This window comes from Perkinsus marinus, assembly GCF_000006405.1.
Source record: "Perkinsus marinus ATCC 50983 genomic scaffold scf_1104296931912, whole genome shotgun sequence".
Taxonomy (NCBI): Eukaryota; Perkinsozoa; order Perkinsida; family Perkinsidae; genus Perkinsus; species Perkinsus marinus.
In genome coordinates, this window is record NW_003215602.1 from 65,338 (window position 1) to 88,339 (window position 23,002).

General features: G+C 45.1%; 2 protein-coding genes across 2 annotated transcripts; both read left to right on the forward strand.

The window, feature by feature from the left end:
* Window positions 1-271: 271 nt before the first annotated feature.
* Pmar_PMAR027591 (hypothetical protein) lies at window positions 272-1,145 on the forward strand. The gene has a single exon (XM_002786034.1). The coding sequence runs from the start codon at window positions 301-303 to the stop codon at window positions 739-741; it is 441 nt and encodes a 146-aa protein (XP_002786080.1). The 5' UTR covers window positions 272-300; the 3' UTR covers window positions 742-1,145.
* An 8,965-nt stretch (window positions 1,146-10,110) lies between these two features.
* Window positions 10,111-10,355, forward strand: Pmar_PMAR027592 (hypothetical protein; the record flags this gene model as incomplete). Its single annotated transcript, XM_002786035.1, has 1 exon — window positions 10,111-10,355. A coding segment is annotated over one exon (245 nt), but the record flags the coding sequence as incomplete, so codon positions are not given.
* Between the last annotated feature and the right edge of the window lie 12,647 nt (window positions 10,356-23,002).

Consider the following 23,002-nt stretch of genomic DNA (forward strand, 5'->3'; position numbering starts at 1 on the left):
TGTTTATACCGCACAAGGTTGTGCGGAATCTTGTTCATTGATAGCGTTTTATGTGAAATACGCGAGTTGATCGATATTGTTTGGGCAGAAGGGCTCCGGAATGAGGGAGACTTCTGAGAATATTTTCTTCCGGTAGCATCGGGATATGTTCGAACTTCGATAGCGAGTTGTAAGCATCTTCTGGTCGCTAACTCGTCATCTAGCGGCGATGCCAGTGTTGGCTTGATCGAAAAAACGCTTCACTAAAAGCCTCGAATTGAGTATCATGTGTAGTAACTTTTCATCTCATCCTTCCCATCCATGTATAGATCGAACTGCAAGTTGGTGATCTTGGTCCTGGTGATTTCGGTGCTATCAGTGTTTGCCGGACCTCCCCACGGCCGCTACCTCGGATCTGACTTGGAGCCTAGTTATCTTCGAATAGATGCGGAATTCACCGGGGAGAGCGATCCTCTAAGCCTTGATTTCAGTATCGTATGCGGTGCTACCCGTAAAAGGTTCGAAGCGTGGTTCAAAGTCGGGATTTGGCTGCGTGCCCAGAACATATATGCAATCGAATCCCCTCTAGATAAGTATAAGCAACTTCTATCCTTCTACAACAAGGAATGCGGCCGCACTCGAGCAAGTACGCCCGATTTCTACAACTTCTACTACGACCAAAAAGCTGATATCGTCTCTGTTAAAATCGAAGGGCCTGGAAGGGAGAAGAAGACGATTAACCTATATAAGAAAGATTCGTAATTTTGGCACCGTTAGCTTGGAGGGGATGAGATGGCCTCCCGCTGAGGATAGTCTACTGTAACATTCCTTCTAGCATCGTCCTTTTCTCCCGTCAGATGCTTTCATTATAAATCTTTCATTCAACATCCACCCGCGGATAAATGATTATTACTTTTCCCAATCTCATCGGCACTTTTTATCGGAAATTTCATTCGAAAGGATGGATATATAATCATCTTTTATGGGCTAGAGTGTATACATTTTCCTTGGAGTATACTGAGCATGCATCTGCCCATACGAAGAGTCACGTTCGGTTGGTCATATCATCGAGCCGATTATGAGGTCTTATTGGTTGTCTCAGTCGGGGCATGCTTATCGATAGCGTACAGCTTTTGAGGATCTTAGAGATTTACAGGGTCTGTCCAGGTTGCTTTGTCGCGTTCTATCAAGTGAGTAACCGTACGTAACATCTTGCTACACTAACTCAAGACGCAAGACCTGCGAGATGGAGGCGTCTCACCCGGCATGCGCCGCGCTTTACATTCAATCTGGTCGACAGATTTTGGTGTAGTCGGACGAGACGCGTCAATGTAACGAATACTTTTGAGTTAGTATAGTGAGTATGATCGTACTGTATGTTAATATGCTGAGTGATTCACCGTCGTACCTGTCGTAGTGATAGACACTTGTCGGTTGAGGATCTCAGCACTGTGATGTGGACCGAATCCCTGTGCTCTTTACAATGTGGAGATAGCATAATTCATCTCTGTATTTCACTCAACGTTTGAATGACTGTGATGCTCTGAAGTCAAGGCGCTCCTTCCCTACAGAGCGCTGGTCGACGAGCTCAACGTCGCAGTGTTGGTAGGTTCGCGAGTGAATGACTGGAGCCACGTCCAAGACGCGACATCAGAGCTGGTGACAGGCTGTCACTGACAGCACGTCGAACAACAACTTGGTTATACGAATTTGTGTCAATCAAGCCGTTCGCAGCATCGGGTACACCCCAGAGTTGAGAGGTAAATTCGATGCTAAGAATCTTGGCATCGATTCTTGTATCAATGCTATGGATGGATGAGCTGCACTCATGAGTGATTAACTCGCATTTTCCTACTTCTCAATGTCATCATTGTGAATATCAAGTCTCTCAGTTTCGTAGGATCCCCCGCGTTTATATTGTTAAGAAACCTAGTATATCTCTCGCCAAGTTCAAGCAATGTACGATGCAACCTTATCAACCGTATAAGAATAACGATGATCTCTGCTTCGCCTCTTGTCCTAACCGGCGTTTGAGTTGTCATAAGCAACTCGTTTGTTGGATTCATCCGTAGCGAGAAGCTGTATCTTCAGCGGTTGATATCGTATACACCTCTTTATCGTGGTGTAAGGGTATACCGGTCGAGACGAAGCCCTTCGAAGCTATGCTGAATGTTAATCGCGAAAGCAGAGAATTCTTCAAAAGTAGGTTGATCAGCGAGAACACTCATAATGCAGATACAAGGGCTCTGAGACGAAGCCGATTTACAGTGTAAATTTTACACCAGTTGAAGATAATGTTTTGTAGCACTTTTCCGCGCTGAAGTTTTGAATCTATGGTGCGAGAATGAAAGCAATGAAAACACCATTCTTCCTCAGAACCAAGGCTTTCAATAAACGACTGTTCCCACTTCTCATGAAGCTTCGAAATGTCTGCAAAGTACCAGTGTGAGGATATGTGTTTGCTTCCGTCGATTGAATTCGTTAGTTTCCTCAACAAATTGTGGAAATCCACACACGATTCTGCCAAAATTTCCTCAGAATTTCCATTTAGTCGACCATGTGCATATATTCCTATGCTGCAAAGTGCAACGAAAGATCAACACTGCATCATTTCCATATCAAATTCAATTTTTCAAGAAAAGTTTATTTTTTTCTCCCTTTTGTTACTATTCGGTTCATTTTGTCAACCCTTTATAGATTTGGCTGATATTTTTATATTTTGGGAATATTACACCCAATTTGTTGATTTTTTACTTTTTATTAAACATTTTCTCCAAAATTTCAATAAAATACCAATAATAATTAATGTTATACCCAGTCTATTTGAAAGCATAGGAGTTTAAATAAAACTCCTTTGCTTTCAAATTAAACTGTTTAATTCAGCCCAGAACACACTTGTAAAACTGCGCAATCTGACCTGAGCTGAGATTCGTGTCGATGACGTCCAGGAACTCGATAACATGCGAAGTTCCGTTCAACGAGTAATTATCCTCGAAAACTATTTTCTCGGCGATATTTTTACCATCAAAATCTGTACGAATCATACCCCGGCATTTTGGCGGGATGAGAATAGTCGAGAATTCCCGTCAACATGCCGAACCGTTATTCTCTCTCGTTTTCGTCTCGCGAGATTTCGCGAAATTTCGCGGAATATTTCGTCAGGCGACGCACGTGTGCGCCAACAGGAAAGCAAAAAATTGGCTCAACTGACATTGCTCCGCCATTAAGCCGAAATATCGCGCGCCATGTACTACACATGTAGTATATACTACATAGTATATATTATTTGCAGCGCTTATTTCATATGCCTTGTCCGCAAAGTCCTTCTTGTCGTTCTCGTTCACCGGAACCGGCTAGGTCGCCAGGTGAAGACTCCACAATACGTCTTGTTGATCTCACGGCCATCATCGATGATCTGGGCAACGACCAAGGCAACGACCAGCTGGTCACAGAGTGACCACTATTAAGATCCCTTGAACTGGGGTTTATACCGCCTCTGGAAAGCGCTCAATCAAAAGCACTGGTTCTCAACCCGAACTTTCCAATGGCTATCCTATATGCCATTCCCGTCCAATGCCATACAAGATAGCCAGCCTAAATCTGGGCGCGTATACCAGGTACAGGTATACTATACCTGTACCGAGAAATGTTATTCCCTTAGATGCCGCATAGGCACAGGTCTTTGGCCAAAAGTGGAGTATGAGGCTCAACCTTTGAGCACCAAGTTACTATTTAACTAGCCGTTATCACGTTCTAGGCTTTTTCACTCGTGTCACGTTCTGTAGTCAGACTGAGTATCACAGACTTCCAATGAGGTCTTTCGTTGGTAGTGCGGATTCAATAAGAATCCACAAACTCTTTGGCGGCAAGTGGCATCCTGCTTACTACACACCAATTAATATAGTCGTATATACTATGATAATAATACTATAATATAGTACTATCATCACAAATCACAGATTACAAATTACTATAGCACGAAATGTTTATCGCAGAGATTTGGTTAGAACTACTGGATACTCCCGACTCATGATCCGCGACGTGTGAGATACTGTACGCCTTAGAGAACAAGGCCATTTAAAGCGCGACAGGTCTCTGGTACAGTCGCTCTGCATATAGCGGATGTATTTATATCTCGCACTGCGGTTTGCCGTCTGCGGGACATAAAAACATGAAATAGCACAAGAATGTTCGTTGCAGTGCCAAACTCAGAGAATAATTCACAGAAGAACTCATTAATAGCTGACTGCAAGATTCGGCGAGAATCCCGCGATATTCTCGCTTATTCTCGCGACCCTGCACAGCTCACTATTCTCTCTCGTTCTCGTTCGCGAGACGAGAATAATGCGAGTCTCGACTTTCTCGAGACTCGCATGCCGGGGTATGGTACGAATAGCACTGTGGGGAAATATGCACATGGTCAACAACATAAGAAGTTTTGAGAGATTTTTGGAGTTTCACCTATTTTTCCGTGGAGTGGCCGCCACTCCACGTAAAATGGTGTTACGCCACTCAGTGGCGTAATACTCTGTGAAAAGCGCGATGCTCGCGGTGATACGCAGTAGTCGTGAAACACGTTTTTCACGTGTTTTCCATATCACGGGTGAAACTCCAGTGTTGGTTTCTGTATATTTTTACAACTCCTGAGCTAAGCTGAGGAAAGCAAACATATATCCCTCTAACGCTGGGATTTCACTCGTGATATGAAAAAAAAGCACATTTCGCTCCGCATGTGAGCAGCGAATAGCGTTCTTCACATGAAGTTTTACACCACCTAACATAAAACGGGGGAAACTTCATTGCAATAAGGTGAACATAACTTCCCTACCACTTTTTTGCCGAACCAGGGGGAAATATACAGATAAAGGGACCGATATACAGGTTGCACCAAATAACTCGCAGAATTCAACGAGTTTCCCAGTGAGAAAGGTCTTCAGAAAGGTCTTCACGAGCGCTTTTCAATGGAAACTTTCCTCGGTTGACGAAGGCGTGCATACTCTAGGTGCATGTATACTAAGGCTGCGGATCGGCTTGCTATGCTCACGGCTCCTGGAGTTGCGCGAGGTCTGATCGACGGGGGTCAACGGATGAAACCCTTGACGATTGATCATGGCTTCCCAGGTGAGAGCTGGCTGGCTCCCAATGAACCTCAGCTCACCTGTTTCGTGGTCATCACAGACGCGGCCACCGGGTACTGAGTCGTGGTCGGTGCTCCGTCCACCGCTACTGAAGTTACGTTGAAGCTGTTCTGGGACCGTTGGGTGTCTTACTTTGGCATTCCTCTGAGTCTCATGTCGGATAATAGTGCGTTGGATTCTCAAATGATGCGTCACTCGTTGACTGTTAAACAATTGGGAACTCAAGGCAATAGTTAACGGAATCTAGAGATTCTATCTACAATCGTACTCATAAAATCATCAACTAGCTTCGAGCTAAGCTAAGATTCCATAGTTGCGCACTCTGCACAACTACATCCCCCTCCATGAGAGACAGAAAAAAGTATACAATATGAGTGATAGGATCATCGGAAACAGCGAACATAGGTTTATCTGGTAAGGATAATAGTATCGTATCAAAATCAATAGAATCTTTACATTTTACATTACTAACTTTAAGGACTCTATCATTCCCATCATCATCATCATCATCATTGACATCACTATCAACAATGGTAGAAACGCCAAGAACAGTATCACTCTCATCCATCGTGCCCATAACGTCCTCGTCACAGACCAGATTATCACCAGGAGGTAGAATAGCTCATCATCAATCTAATAAGTAGATTGACAATGTCGAAGGTTTCTACTCTCTACATCGCCTGGATACATCAGACCGTCCTCGAAGTTGTGCTTTACACTAACCCAAAAGCCATCATCGGCGGTACACCATCCAACGACAGAGAGGTTCTTCGATGGTTGCACTATCCGAGAACCCGGGAGCTTGGCGCTCTGCAAATAACCATACCAGTCCAAGACCTGTGCATACGTAATCTTCTTCTCAATCAGCAGCTCTTCGCATTTACTCTGTAACTCACTATCTGTAATATGTCGTAAAAGTCGCACGTTCTCTACAGCACCAAAGGCTTGGGCAATCTGCAAACCAACAGAGCTTGAAGGAGTTGTCGTCGGGTTCTCCACCATGCTAACCATTTGGGACCGGTATGAGTATCGTCCGCCTCTTGCGGCTCTACTTTAATGCTACCAACGTATTGCTTGTACTAGAAACCATATATATATAGCAACTTTCAGCTTCTCACTTACCCTCCTCGGCTATAAATCCAACCACAATCGACTCACCTGCGACATATGAAGCAGAAACTCTATTCCCGTGTTGATTTCGCTCTGCATGCTTTTGTGTCATCGAAAGCAATGCGTGATTGAGATTTTGTGTGGTTCGCATCGTGTCATCAGCAGTATCAAGACAGTACACAATCTAAGCAACCCCAGAAAGTTGCAAACGAAACGCCCGCTTCGTACCCTTGCTTCCTTATAGGTGATTTATCCGTATACGGTTTGGAGCTTTCGAATGGTGGCTCATACGTTTTCATATCTATTCTGGATCGGGCTGGACAATTGCATACGCACGCACGCACGAACGCACGCACGCACGCACGCACGCGCAAAGTTATCATGAAGTGAGAGAATACGCTCCGCTCGCTTCGCTCGCTCCGCAATTGATATGACTTTTTTAATATAGTGGTAATGGACTTCTAACGTAGTATAGGTGGCCTGGGCGAGTATAGACGGCATCTGAGCAGCCTGCTCAGATGTAGTGGGATGACGAGCCGTATTCGTTCTCCTGAAGAACTTCTTCAGGGGCTACTCGGAATTAGCTGCGGTGGTGGCGACTGAGTCTCATCGCCATGCACAAGGCAGCGGTGTCCAAAGCATTCCTCGGGGACACTTGAGGGCCACGGTGGGTCTGGGCACCACGTGGAGGTTGCTGACCTATCGAACTCGACATAATGGGAGAGCAAGGGAATCGGCCGTGTCAGCCGCACATCACTGATCGATAATCTGTACATCAGCTATTGTGCGCACACGCCGCGCGCAGCGACCACTACACCACAGCGACCACTACACGTATACACGTGCAAGCTGTCACGCAGACGCAGACGCACAATAAAGGTAGCAGGCCTTGGCAGAACACTATAAACTCAAAGGACTATAAAGTTGGAGTTGTTCAACAATCTTCTAACACATCCCAGTAAAGATGCTCCGCAGAAGGGCACGGTACCATCGACATGTGGGTCAGTTAAGGAGACAGGCACTGCTGGCGCGGGGGCGCATAACTGTCCCGAGTACAACACTGACCATGGTGCACGGGAGACTCGAAAGCTTCGTGCAGAAGCCGCCCCTATCGAGACCCGAGCGCACGCCCAAGCAGAAGACGAAAGACGGGTCAACGAAACAATTCTGTTGAGGACCTAGAGTCCACCAACCTCAGGGAACCTAGAGCACCCGAGATAGGGCTAAACACGTAGCCCTATCCGGGTCCACGGTGTAAGGAGTCCCCACTCTCCGCTCCGCTCTTTGTATATTCCGCTAACGCCCATAGCCTGATCGATACATAGCACAATAGCTTAGAAGTAGATCTAAGTGCAGCTCACACATATCCTCACCTCGTCGCGTTGCTAGTATGGTTGGAACCCCAACACACGGCACGTGAGTCACGTGCCGTGGACCCGTGCCGTCACGTGACGTGACACGCGAGTACATCGCGAAGCGAGATTACGCACGTTTAACACCGAGAAACAGGGTTTGGCGGAACATAAACATCATCTGGTCACTAACTCATCATCTAGCGGCGATGACAGTGTTGGGTTGATCGAGAAAACGCTACACTAAAAGCATCGAATTGAGTATCATGTGTAGTAACTTTTCATCTCATCCTTTCCATCCATGTATAGATCGAACTGCAAGTTGGTGATCTTGGTCCTGGTGATTTCGGTGCTATCAGTGTCCGCCGGACCTCCCCAAGGCCACTACCTCGGATATGAGTTGAAGCCTAGTTATCTCCGAATAGATGCAGAATTTACCGGGAAGAGCGATCCGCTGAGCCTTCATTTCAGTATCGTATGCGGTGCTACCCGTAAAAGGTTCGAAGCGTGGTTCAAAGTCGGGATTTGGCTGCGTCCCCAGAACATATATGCAATCAAATCCCCTCTAGATAAGTATAACCAACTTTTATCCTTCTACAACAAGGAATGCGGCCGCACCCCAGCAAGTACGCCCGATTTCTACAACTTCTACTACGACCAAAAAGCTGATCTCGTCTCCGTCAAGGTTCAAGGGCCTGAAGGGAAGAAGAAGACGATTAATCTAAATAAGTATGAGTCGTAATTTTGGCACCGTTAGCTTGGAGGGGATAAGATGGCCTCTCACTGAGGAGAGTCTACTGTAACATTCCTTCTAGCATCGTCCTTAGTCCCGTCAGATGCTTCATCATAAATCTTTTATTCAACATCCACGGTGGATGATCCACCCGTGGATGAATGATTATTACTTTTCCCCAATCACGCTTTCATTCGGAAAATCGGCGCTTTTATCGGAAATTTTCACAGAAAATTTCATTCGAGAGGATGGATATATAATGATTATATAAAGATGAAAGATGATTATCATCTTTCAGGGCTATAGATCGTATTATACGTTTTCCTTGGAGTATACTGAGCCTGCATCTGCATCATGCTTATCCGATAAGCATTTAGCATCAGACGCGATTCGCGTCTGCTACAGCTTTTGAGGTTCTTAGAGATTTACAGGCTCTGTCGAGGCTGCTTGTCGCGTTCTGTCAAGTGACTAACCGTACGTAACATCTTGCTACACTATCTTAAGACGCAAAGCCCGCGACGTCTCACCCGGCATGCGCCGCGCTTTACATTGAATCTGATCAACAAATTTTGGTGTAGACTACACCGTGTAGTCGGACGAAACGTGGCAATGTAACGAATACTTCTGATTCAGTGTAGTGGCCCAGTACACTGAATCAGAAGTATTCCAGTATCAGAAGTAACCATACCCACTACTAGTGGGTATGGTTTTACTGTATGTGAATATGGTGAGCAAACTTCTGAAAGTTTCGAGTTTCGAGGCTTGATCTCGAGTCGATTGGTCTTCAATCCCACCAAAATTGACTGATTAAAAGTTGGAGAATCGGATCGAGCCTCGACACCTGAGACCCTCAGATGTTGGTCATAGTAGCAGTACCATTAATTGTACAGTTACTGTACTATAGTACAACTTGTACTCGCTGTGGTGTTCACGGGAGCACTCTGCTGTCCTATCAGCGGAATCAGGGTATGCCATATTCTACGGCAAAGGTTAGGAACGAAGCTTGCATCGGAGAGCTCTACAAATTAACATTATCGAGAGGCTTTAGACGAGAGCTCGCCCCAGACGATCGACATCGTTGTTCATACACGTGTCAGGCGAGCTGGGCACATGTTTGAGGTCTGTCTGGGCCTACTGGTTACAGTAGCATCAGGATTCCTGCAGAAGCTACTGGTTCAGCGTTGCTGGACGCGGATTTTCTATAATTCCCGAAAAGGCTGGTATTATTCCCCAAAATAATTCCTTTCTTCCCTTCCCTAGGAATATTCCCGGGAATAATAGGGATAATTCCCCACTTTCAGCCACCCTGGAGCGAGTGAATACTTCTCATTGGGTCATAATTGCGGCTGAAAAGGAGGAGCACTGTCAGATGGGACTCAATCTATGAAATGATCGATAAGATTATCAAAAGCTGGTCAGCAGTTGAGGATCTTTTTCGAGAAAAAAAGACGCTGTAGTACAGCGAAAAAGGGAGTGATTCTCTGATTTAGTTTGGTGTGACTTCAGTAATTTCTATAATCTACTTTCGAACAAGGAGTTACTTGTTCAAACGCGAAGCTTTCTGCAGCCGTTCCGTGTTGTGACCAAAGTTATGCAATGCCGTTCGCCTGATACTGCTGTGAAGTTTATCATGTAAGTGCCCATGTTCGTACGTTCTATGTGTCACTGGTGCAATGTGACGCACACTTCGTTATCATCCGCTTAATGGTAATCCGCACCACGTTATGTCACCTTGTAGAACATATTGTGCGTTGCGCTGATCGCCCCGTAAGTCATTTTATCAAATCGTTACTATCAGGGAGCTGGAACGTTGCTGGCGATTTCTACAGACTTTCCCACAAGGAGAGTTTGATGAATTACAAGAGATTCGCGCGAACCTCAAAGTTTTTTACGGGCATGAGTTTCAGGTCATACTCAATCTGACACCAGACGCCCTGCTCCCCGCAATGCTACATCCTGTAACCAAAGTCCGAGGCGTCGAGAAATTGGAGATGGTTGTCGAGTTCAGGAGACGTGTGAGAATTGAACAGTCGATTCTTCGACGTGAGAATTTGGTGAATGCCTTGGTCAGAGATCACCACGGACGAAGACATCGTTGATCTATGCGATGACGAAAGTAATGAGGAGAACAACAACAGGGAAATCAACGTTCCACCAGAAATTGTTGAAATCACCGATGATAGCCTCATGCGTGGGCTACTCGACGTGCAGGAGCTCCCAAGATGGGCTGATGATGGTACACACAAAACAAGAGATGAGAAGGCTATCTTGATCGACAAAGAGGTGAAACAATGGGCGAACCTTGTTGGTCATTCTGAGGACTATCAAGCCTTCTGGAATACTGCTAAGCTCGAATATCCATATCTTGCTCGCACGGCTACGGTAGCTTATGGTGTTGTTATATCGACAGCCTGTGTCGAAAGCTTATTTTCGGAAATTCAAGACATCAGCGGTGATAAGAGGTCGAGACTGAGGATAGCGGTCATAGAAGCATTACAAAAACTTGGCATACGCAGGGGCTGTTCGACGAATAGAGGTTGGTCATAGCAATGGAGACATTAAAGTGGTATCTGTCGTAGTGATAGACACCTGTCGGTTGAGGATCTCAGCACTGTGATGTGGACCGAATCCCTGTGCTCTTTACACCAGAGTTGTCCGTACCGGCATTCAAGTTGTCATAAGCAACTCGTTTGTTGGACTCATCCGTAGCAAGAAGCTGTATCTTCTACATTATCTTCTTTATCGTAGCGTAAGGGTATACCGGTCGATACGAAGTCCTTCGAAACTATGGTGAAGGTTCACTGCGGAAGTAGAAAATTCTTCGAAAGTAGGTTGAACAGCGAGAATACTCATAATGCAGATACAAGGGCTCTGAGACGAAGCCGATTTTCTCCAGTTGAAAATAATGTTTCGCAGCTGTACAATCTAGGCCCCACCTTTCGATAGAAGTTGACTGAGGTCAGCCAAACTTGAGGGATGCCGAGAGGCCTCCTCCACCGTCGCCTTCAACGATGTCACCCGTAGGCGAAGTTTCTGAATTAAAGGTATGAAAATGGGAGCACCGTGCAGCACGGTCCGTGCTTCATCAGAACCAAGGATCTCAATACACGACTGTTCTCACTTCTTATGAAGCTTCGAAATGTGACATTTCCAATGTCTGCAGAATACCAGTGTGAGAATATATGTTTTTCCTCAACTGAGTTCGTTAGTTTCCTCAATACATTGTGAAAATCCACACACGACTTTCCCAAAATTTCCTCAGAATTTCCCTATTTCTACCAACACATGTGGTTGACCATGTGCGTAGATTCCTACGCTGCGAAATGCAGTGAAAAATCAACACTGTAGCATTTGAAATGCTACAACTTGCTAGACGGAAACGCTGCATTTCCATGCCAAATTATTTTTTTAAGAAAAGTTTACTTTTATTGCCCATTTTGTTACTATTTTATCCGTTTTGTAAATATTTTATTTGGTTCAACCAAATTGGTTGACATTGTTCAATTTTGGAAATATTCCACCCGTTTTGTTGATTTTTTACCTTTTTCTTCAACATTAATATAAAAAATTAACTAAAATTAAAGTATCGTTCCACGCGATTGCACACATTCCCGCCGTCGATGTCCTAGGCGGGCAAATACCTTATGAAAGGGCTGAAGAGCCAACACCCAAGGAACTCATATCTGTAGGCCCAGACATCTCTGTAAGCCCAGACATCGGCGGCTCCCTTATTCACTTAGTGAATTTCATAGTGAATTTCACTATGTTGAACTTGAGACTCACTTCTTGCTAATCGACTATACATATGAAAAAAACGCCAGATTTGTTATCCAAGACTGTTGGGTAGTTGGTTCGGTGAAAGCCGTTAGCTATTTGTTCAGGCAGTGAGCATAGCTAGAAGCATCGAGTAATAGCTAACATGTTGAAGGGCCATCGACTGGTCCGGTCGTTATCCCTGCTGACAGGTGCTCTAGAGCAGCACCGATGACATCAGGACCTGATGATCAGGTCCTGATAAGCCGGACTTCAAGTCCGGGACTTGATAATCGAATTACAAGTTATGAAATGCAGTTGTCAGCGATGGGCTATCTTTCCCGAACCGCCCATGTTGCCCGCGGTATTACCATTCTGGTTGTGCATATGCTGCACCTACTAAGCAATGATCTGTAGTTATACATCTCCGCGGGGCAACATAGGCCTCCCCATTCAACTACCTACCTCGCGACTCGATTTTTTGCATTTACCAAGAGAGTGCCGAAGATATAATTATCTTCATTCCTTCATCAGCAATCTAAGAACTTACCCACTGCCCAAATTTGCACTGCTTCCGTGCGCATCCGTATCTCCAAAGGGTACATGCGCATGCTTTCAGAACCTCGTCTTCAAAGCCTCTTCGCAGTATTCTCCGTACACGTTAGAACGCCATTCTGACCTCCCTTCGCCAATTCCTCGCTCAAAAAGCCTTGACACTAAACTGCGTCTCGCTGAATAACCGGTTATGTTATCCTAGTTCCATCCCAGTGCCTGCATTGACCCAATATTAATGGGTATTCCTCGTTCAAGGACTCTTTCAGCTTCGCTGCAAGAAATTTCCGAATATCTGGGAAGATGCGCAGGTACTGACTCAGTGTTACTGAGAACGTGATGCTTCTTTATTTCGCTGCGAAATTTTCGCAGCAGATATTAATGACCAGTTCGTGCGCGGCGCACCATCTAGCTCTGGAATTGTGAACGTTGGGGCGTTCCGTCTTCTTTCTTGTCGCCTCCGTGTCTTCATGCCCTGGATACCTATCCGCAAGCGCTGCCTTTTCCCGAGGCCGTCGGTTTTCACCGAGTTGTCCATCAAGTTGTATGTTTCATCTATTTAAGTGACTAATGCGGTGCGCATCAACGCGAGAGTTCTAATTTGATCGGAGAGGCTGCCAGTACTTGTGCGAGGGCTTATCAGGGCGTCGATAGGCTCGTCCCCAGATTGGAGAGTCCCCAATGGGGACCCTAATTGTGCCAGTATCCTTCTTTACGTATCTCTTTATTTGTCTTTATTTTGTCTGATGCCAATTTAAGTCATGAGTTCCATAACGCCCATGTTGCCAGTGGCAACTTGCCACATAAACGATCCTGGTGTAACAGCTGTGGTGATGCCTTCTGCAACTCGGCTGTTATGGCTCTAGCAACAGGAATTCGGGGTATTCCACCCGTGATATGAGACTCTCATAATGAGAGCAGCACTGATCGCGTCAATGGAGGCGTCAGCAGAAGCCAAACACCTCTGTGCGATGAATCACCCATCATGGGTGTTTCCCCAGTTCCTATTGCGCGAACGTGACAAACGAACTCAGAGTTGAGCACTTCAAATTGAAGTCTTCAATCCTTTTCTCGAGATTGCTTCGTAGTCTGACCGAATACCTCACACTTCGCAATCTCTTGCGCTCAATGATGCAGTGGACGTCGTATAAGGCTGCGAGGCCGCACCTATAAACAAGGCAGATCTGCCCAGAGAAAAGTAGCCTGTCAGCAATTTTTGGACGAGTGGATCCTTCGACCATTCTTCAAAGGTCAACTCTGGATGATTAGCTAGCGGAAGTATATCCTATTCAGTACCAAATCTGTCGTCATAGCTATCGCATGTGAAATCAGAACAATCGTCAGCGATATATTGGGCGTCGACCTCGATGCTGGGGAACTCTTCATGGAGACTGCCATCTCATCAACGAACTTTCCGACAGAAAGTTTAAGACCTCAAGAACGGCTAGGAACCCAGAATCCGGGTCCCGGACCGACTCAATACCAGAAGTGGTGAGTGTCCTGCGGTCGACTGCGACCATCTCACCCTTCAAGGCTGACCCATGACATGATTCTCTAAATCATCGGCATTCGCCATTGAAGGGATAAACAGGAAGCTGATAGAATTGAGAGAGAAAATCAACAACCTGGATAAAGAGAGGAACAGTTCATGGGTCCGAGATGGATCGTTCAATACGTAACGTGTGCCATTGCTCGCGTTTCAGCATAGGACCAGTTGCACAGCCACTGCGGCAGTTGCAAATGTCTAACCGTTAGACTCTAACGTGTGCTAATGTCTACACGCTATTCATAAAATTGCGCAAAAACTAGCCCAAAGGTGATTCACTCCGGGAATTGGGTCCCAGGTACATTTCCGAAGTTATTCCTAGGAGAGCATCCTGGGCCATCTTTCAAGGCCTAGCTTCTACGGCTCATTTCTCACGGTCATAATTATACGAGATCTTGATTTTGTTACACGCTCTTCAAAGGCGAGCCCCGAAGGTCTCGCGCTCTTCAGAGGCAAGTCCCAAAAGTCTCACGCTCTTCTGAGGCAAGTCCTGAAGGTCTCACACTCTTCAGAGGCAAATTCACTCAATTTTTATGACATACGTCACATTGTAAACCTACGATCTAACTGTACAACATAACGAGAAAGGATAAACGCTATAAGTCGATCCAATTCCAGTAATACTACATGTGCTGCCCAATTATATCCATCCCGTAAGTAAGCTTTCCAGCTAGACAGCCTTGTACCAAGCGAGACATCGATATGATCCTGCGCTTCAGTCAACAGAGGGAACATTTCCTCTGCCGTCCAGGGACGCCACGTGGAGGCACTCAGGTATGGTCCCCATATGTACTCCCCCCCGTTGCAATCGCGCGCGCCTCTTTTCAACCTCGCCCAATGAATTGACCTATCAATTTCAATAAAATACCAAGAACATTAATGTTATGCTCAGTCTATCTGAAAGCATAGAGGTTTAATTTACACCAGAACACACGTGTAAAATTGCGCAATCTGACCTGAGCTGATATCCTTGTCGTTGATGGGAGCCGCAGCGACGTCCAGGAACTCGATAACATGTGAGGTTTCTTCCAACGAGTAATTCTTCTCGAAAATTATTTTCTCGGTGATTTTTTTACCATCAAAAACCGTACGAATAACAGTGTGGAAAAAATCCACATGGTCAACAACATGAGAAATTTTGAGAGATCACTGGAGTTTCACCTGTTTTACGTAGAGTGGCGTAATAGTCTGTGAAAACCCCGATATTCGCGGTGATATGCAGTAGTCGTGAAAGTTTCTGAAACTTATATTAAAAACACTAGTGAAAAGCATGTTCCACGGTGAAACATGCTTTTCACTAGTGTTTTTAATATCATGGGTGAAACTCCAGTGTTGCTTCCTGTACATAAGCATCGGAGCATTTTTTACAACTCCTCAGATAAGCTGAAGACAGCAAACATACATTCCTCTAACACTGCGATTTCACCCGTGATATGAAAAACACGTTTCGCTCCGCATGTGAGCAGTGAATAGCATCCGATATGGGGTCATCTGTCCGCTGTAATTCGCAAAGTGTTTCCAATTCACTTCATATCGCGTTCTTCACATGAAGTATTACACCACTTTACATAAAACGGGTGAAACTCTATTGAAATACGCCGTATTTAATACGGTGAACATAAATTCACTACCTCTTCCCTGCCAAGCCATGGGGGATTGTACAAATGAAGATACGGTCTCTTAGAGGCCAATATACAGGGTGTCCCAAATGACTCGCAGAAATTTTCCAAATTTTTCCGCGAGTAAAATTTTTCAGAAAACTTTTGCTGAGTGTGCACTTTCAATGTAAGAGACCTTCCATTCATCTAATACAGGCTGTATTATACAGCCTCACGATAGTTAGAGTGGAGGAGTAGCTTTGTTACTCTCACCCAGCATGCCTCGAATGAAGGAAATACCTCATGATAAAAACCCAAGTTTGGGTTTCTAGACTACGAATGACCTAGATTTAGCTCACACTGGGCGGAGAATCTCGATCCAGCCAGGTCTCTTAGAGAATAATCATTTTTCCACTAGATTCTTCAGCATGACTGCCATAGGTGGGCGGTCTATCGCGGACCCTGGGCAGGCGAGACAGTCAGGGACTCTGTCAGAGTGGATCAGTGATCCAACGCTGAATGGCAATGACATTGCAACTGTCAGCTGATGATTAGCTCAATATATATTCTACACTGAGCCACCCCAACTTCTACAATATAGAATTTTTCTAATAAAAGTTTGAATAGAAGCTCCCACTTCAAGGCCTTTCCAGAGGAAGTCTGCTGATTTCAACTGGAATAGTCCTCCAAATCTAAGCTAGGGATGGAAATTCCATCATGGAATACGATGATGTAGAGTCCCGTCATATGCAGCGCGGCGCCACTGGCGTCATGATGCAGCATAAAGAAGTAATCGAACGAGATACTGTTGACGGTCGCCCGTATATGAATTCACTCGCAGATATAACCGACACGATCCGCGGCAAAGTTCGTAGTATTCAGCAAACAGGAAGTTTTCAAATCATTTGAGTCAAATGCAATATGATCCCCACGGAAGCTTGCAGGAATGATTCATTCATTCTGAATGAATTGTGTCAACGCATTTGCTCTAAATTACACGAATATCCACTCCCCGCCAATTGTGGGAACTTTCCGAAACTTTCGGAAAAATTCCCGGAAACTTTCCTCTAAAACTTTCCGCCGTTTGGGAACCCCTTTCCCGAGTCGGGAATCCCGACACCCTGGTCCACCGCTACTGAAGTTACGTTGAGGCTGTTCTGGGACCCTTGAGTGTCTTACTTTGGCATTCCTTTGAGTATCATGTCGGATAGTAATGCGTTGGATTCTCAAACGATGCGCCACTCGTTGGCAGATACTGCAATTCAATACTTGCCCATTCCTGCAGAGACTGTCGCGTGTGGAAGTACCACCAAGACGACCTAGGCAGTAGCCTCCAACGGCGATCGTGGCTGTTTCGACTTTTCCATCAACTTTTGGGAGCTACAAAGGTATAGAAATTCAGCTTTCAGGAAGGTTTTCCGTTCTGAGTATCGTCCGCCTCTTGCGGCTCTACTTTAATGCCACCAACCTATTGCTTGTACTGGAAAACATATATATAGCAACTTTCGGCCTCTCATTTGCCCTCCTCGGCCATAAATCCAATCACAATCGACTCACCAGCGACATGTGAAGCAGGAACTCCCTTCTCGTGCTGATTTCGCTTTGCATGCTTTTGTGTCATCGAAAGCATTATGTGATTGAGATTTTGTGTGGTTCGCATTGTGTCATCAGCAGTACCGAGACAGTACACAATTTAAGCAAACCCAGAAAGTTGCAAACGAAACGCCCGCTTCGTACCCTTGCTTCCTTATAGGTGATCTATCCGTATACGGTTTGCGGCAGGTTCACACCGCACAAGGTTGTGCGGAATCTTGTTCATTGATAGCGTTTTATGTGAAATACGCGAGTTGATCGATATTGTTAGGGCAGAATGGCTCCGGAATGAGGGAGACTTCTGAGGATCTTTTCTTTCGGCAGCATCGGGATATGTTTGAACTTCGATTGTAAACATCTTCTGGTCACTAAGTCATCATCTAGCGGCGATGGCACTGTTGGATTGTGCACCAGTGGTGATTGGCTTGATCTAGAAAACGCTACACTAAAAGCATCGAATTGAGTATCATGTGTAGTAACTTTTCATCTCATCCTTCTCCATCCATGTATAGATCGAACTGCAAGTTGGTGATCTTGGTCCTGGTGATTCCTGTGCTATCAGTGTTCGCCGACCCTCCCAAAGGCCACTACGTCGGATCTGACTTAAAGCCTAGTTATCTTCGAATAGATGCAGCATTCGGCGACATTGAAGGTTCTATGACCCTTCATTTCAGTATCGAATGTGGCGCTACCCGTAAAAGGTTCGACGCGTCGTTTAGGCTCTTCCTCTTGCCTAACACGAGGTACAGATATGCAATCTTGCCCCCTCTAGATGAGTATAACCATCTGTTATCCTTCTACAACAAGGAATGCGGCCGCGCTCCAGCAAGTTTTCCTGATTTCTACAATTTCGGCTACGACGAAGTAGCTGGTCGTGTCTCCGTTCTGGTCACAGGGCCTGAAAGGAGTAAGATGGTTTACCTATATAAGCATAAGCCGTAATTTTGGCACCGGTAGCTTGGAGGGGATTAGATGGCGTCTCGCTGAGGAGAGTCTACTGTAACATTCCTTCTAGCATCGTCCTTAGTCCCATCAGATGCTTCATCATAGATAATTTTTTCAACATCCACCCGTGGATCAATGAATATTACCTTTTCCCAATCACATCGGCACTTTTTATCGGAAATTTCATTCGAAAGGATGGATATATAATCATTTTTTATGGGTCTAGAGTGTATACGTTATTCTTGGAGCATACTGAGGATGCACCCGGCTGTACGACGAGTCACATTCAGTTGGTCATATCATCGAGTCGATTATGAAGTCACTTTGATAACCAAAGTTTGGTTATCAAAGTGAATCATTCACCGTGAATGATTCACAGTGGTATCTGTCGTGGTGATAGACACCTGTCGGTTGGAGATCTCAGAATCCTTCAGCTATGAAGCACTGTGATGTGGACCGAATCCCTGTGCTCTTTACAATGTGGAGATGGTATAATTCATCTCTGTATTTCACTTAACGTTTGAATGACTGCGATTTCCTGCCACGAAACCTTTACCAGGACCCTAGCAGAAAATTGAGCGCCAAGGCTTGGTGGTTTTAGAGGGTTTTGGGGGAAAATGGAGGGCGCCTGTCAGTTTCTAAGGGCAAGCAATGATGACTCGTCATTGACGAGTCCATAACTTATACATATGATGTACAAGGCCGAACATCCAATGGAGGTGTAACACACTGAACTTCGGTGACCGATTCAGTCAGACCGAAGACAGCTGATTGCAAACAAAACGCTTGAATTATTGCATCTCGAATGAAAGTGGCACTGAAGTTTAGTAGCTAGAACAAACCACCGTAGTTCACAGGATAGCAGATTATATATCGATTTGATATCGCTTAATGCTACATGCTTGCGACTCGCAAGTTGCGAGTCGATGGCTTAAATTCTATATCAGACTCATCAACTCAAAACAGTTAGGTAAGAAACTAAGTTAATAAGTTATTTGAACCTATCGGATGGGTTCATCCTACCCGATGTGCTCGAGGAATTCTCTCTGAGACTTCTTTACCATGATCCGTCCATACCTTCTCGGCTCTGAATCAGAGTCTCTGATATATGTGTCGTGCCTCTGCAGCGGGTCGGAACTTTTGACCGGCCTGCCCGCTCAGGTGACTGTAGGAAACTTCGCTAATATAACATCGGCCACCCGACGGCATTGACCTAGTGAAAAGGAATTACCCCGCAGACGTAAGCGCACAAGACAGGTAGCAGGCCTTGGCAGTCTGCCAATGGCAGAACACTATAAACTTAAGTGACTGAAAAGTTGGAGTTGTCCAACTATCTTACAACACATCCCAGTAAAGATGCTCTGTAGAAGGGCACAATACCATCGACATGTGGGTCAGTTAAGGAGACAGGCAATGCTGGCGCGGGGGCGCATAACTGTCCCGAATACAACACTGACCATGGCGCACGGGAGACTCGAAAGGTTCGTGCAGAAGCCGCCCCTATCGAGACCCGAGCGCACGCCCAAGCAGAGAACGAAAGACGGGTCAACGAAATAATTCTGTTGAGGACCTAGAGTTCACCAACCCCAGGGAACCTAGAGCACCCGAGATAGGGGCCCTATCATAGGGCTAAACACGTAGCCCTATCCGGGTCCACGGCACGTGATACGAGAGATGCACGCAAGTACATCGCGAGGCGATATCACGCACGTTTAACACCGAGAAACAGGGTTTGGCGGAACATATACATCATCTGGTCACTAACTCATCATCTAGCGGCGATGACAATGTTGGGTTGATAGAGAAAACGCTACACTAAAAGCATCGAGTTGAGTATCATGTGTAGTAACTTTTCATCTCATCCTTCTCCATCCATGTATAGATCGAACTGCAAGTTGGTGATCTTGGTCCTGGTGATTCCGATGCTATCAGTGTTCGCCGATCCTCTCCAAGGCCACTACTTCGCATCTGACTTGGAGCCTAGTTATCTTGGAATAGATGCAATTTTTTTTATAAGGGAGAGCAATCCTCTAAAACTCCAACTCCGCATCATATGTGGCAAACAACGTCACGGGTTCGGAGGGTGGTTCGATCTCGAGCCAACCAACGACGTGGTACCGTCGCTGCCAACCCAGAAGATATATAAAACAACTGCTGGTGCCACTATACCCATCGACTGCGGCCGCCCCCGAGCAAGTATGCCCGATTTCTCCACCTACTACTACGACGAAGCAGCTGATCTCGTCTCTGTTAAGATCAAAGGGCGTGAAAATGAGGAGAAGACGATTAACCTAAATAAGTATAATCCGCAAATTTTGCCACCGTAAGCTTGGAGGGGATGAGGGATGACCTCTCGCTGAGGAGAGCCTACTGTAACATTCCTTCTAGTATCGTCCTTAGTCCCGTCAGATGCTTCATCATGAATCTTTTATTCAACATCCATCCGTGGATGAATCATTATTACTTTTTCCCAATCACATCGGCGCTTCTTATCGGAATTTTTCACAGAAAATGTGATTCGAGAGGTTGGATATACAATCATCTTTTATGGGTCTAGAGTGTATACATTTTCCTTGGAGTATACTGAGCATGCATCTGCCCATACGAAGAGTCACGTTCGGTTGGTCATATCATCGAGCCGATTATGAGGTCTTATTGGTTGTCTCAGTCGGGGCATGCTTATCGATAGCGTACAGCTTTTGAGGATCTTAGAAATTTACAGGGTCTGTCCAGGTTGCTTTGTCGCGTTCTATCAAGTGAGTAACCGTACGTAACATCTTGCTACACTAACTCAAGACGCAAGACCTGCGAGATGGAGGCGTCTCACCCGGCATGCGCCGCGCTTTACATTCAATCTGGTCGACAGATTTTAGTGTAGTCGGACGAAACGCGTCAATGTAACGAATACTTTTGAGTTAGTATAGTGAGTATGATCGTACTGTATGTTAATATGCTGAGTGATTCACCGTCGTACCTGTCGTAGTGATAGACACTTGTCGGTTGAGGATCTCAGGCTGAGATTCTCAGCACTGTGATGTGGACCGAATCCCTGTGCTCTTTACAATGTGGAAATGGCATAATTCATCTCTGTATTTTACTCAACGTTTGAATGACTGTGATGCTCTGAAGTCAAGGCGCTCCTTCCCTACAGGGCGCTGGTCGACGAGTTGGTCACAGTGTTGGTAGGTTCGCGAGTGAATGACTGGAGCCACGTCCGAGACGCGACGTCAGAGCTGGTGACAGGCTGTCACTGATAGCACGTCGAACAACAACTTGGTTATACGAATTTGTGTCAATCAAGCCGTTCGCAGCATCGGGTACACCCCAGAGTTGAGCGGTAAATTCGATGCTAAGAATCTTGACATCGATTCGTGTATCAATGCTATGGATGGATGAGCTGCGCTCATAAGTGATTAACTCGCATTTTCCTACTTCTCAATGTCATCATTGTGAATATCAAGTCTCTCAGTTTCGTAGGATCCCCCGCGTTCATATTGTTAACACACCTAGTATATCTCTCGCCAAGTTCAAGCAATGTACGATGCAACCTTATCAACCGTATAAGAATAACGATGATCTCTGCTTCGCCTCTTGTCCTAACCGGCGTTTGAGTTGTCATAAGCAACTCGTTTGTTGGATTCATCCGTAGCTGTATCTTCAGCGGTTGATATCGTATACACCTCTTTATCGTGGTGTAAGGGTATACCGGTCGAGACAAAGCCCTTCGAAGCTATGTTGAATGTTAATCGCGAAAGCAGAGAATTCTTAGAATTAGAAAAGTAGGTTGATCAGCGAGAACACTCATAATGCAGATACAAGGGCTCTGACTCAGAGCTCTGACTCTTCGTCTCAGAGACGAAGCCGATTTACAGTGTAAATTTTACACCAGTTGAAGATAATGTTTTATAGCACTTTTCCGCGCTGAAGTTTTGAATCTATGGTGCGAGAATGAAAACAATGAAAACACCATTCTTCCTCAGAACCAAGGCTTTCAATACACGACTGTTCCCACTTCTCATGAAGCTTCGAAATGTCTGCAAAGTACCAGTGTGAGGATATGTGTTTGCTTCCGTCGACTGAATTCGTTAGTTTCCTCAACAAATTGTGGAAATCCACACACGATTTTGCCAAAATTTCCTCAGAATTTCCATTTAGTCGACCATGTGCATATATTCCTATGCTGCAAAGTGCAACGAAAGATCAACACTGCATCATTTCCATATCAAATTCAATTTTTTAAGAAAAGTTTATTTTTTTCTCCCTTTTGTTACTATTCGGTTCATTTTGTCAACCCTTTATAGATTTGGCTGATATTTTCATATTTTGGGAATATTACACCCAATTTGTTGATTTTTCACTTTTTATTAAACATTTTCTCCAAAATTTCAATAAAATACCAATAATAATTAATGTTATACCCAGTCTATTTGAAAGCATAGGAGTTCAAATAAAACTCCTTTGCTTTCAAATTAAACTGTTTAATTCAGCCCAGAACACACTTGTTAAACTGCGCAATCTGACCTGAGCTGAGATTCGTGTCGATGACGTCCAGGAACTCGATAACATGCGAAGTTCCGTCCAACGAGTAATTATCCTCGAAAACTATTTTCTCGGCGATATTTTTACGATCAAAATCTGTACGAATAGCACTGTGGGGAAATATGCACATGGTCAACAACATAAGAAGTTTTGAGAGATTTTTG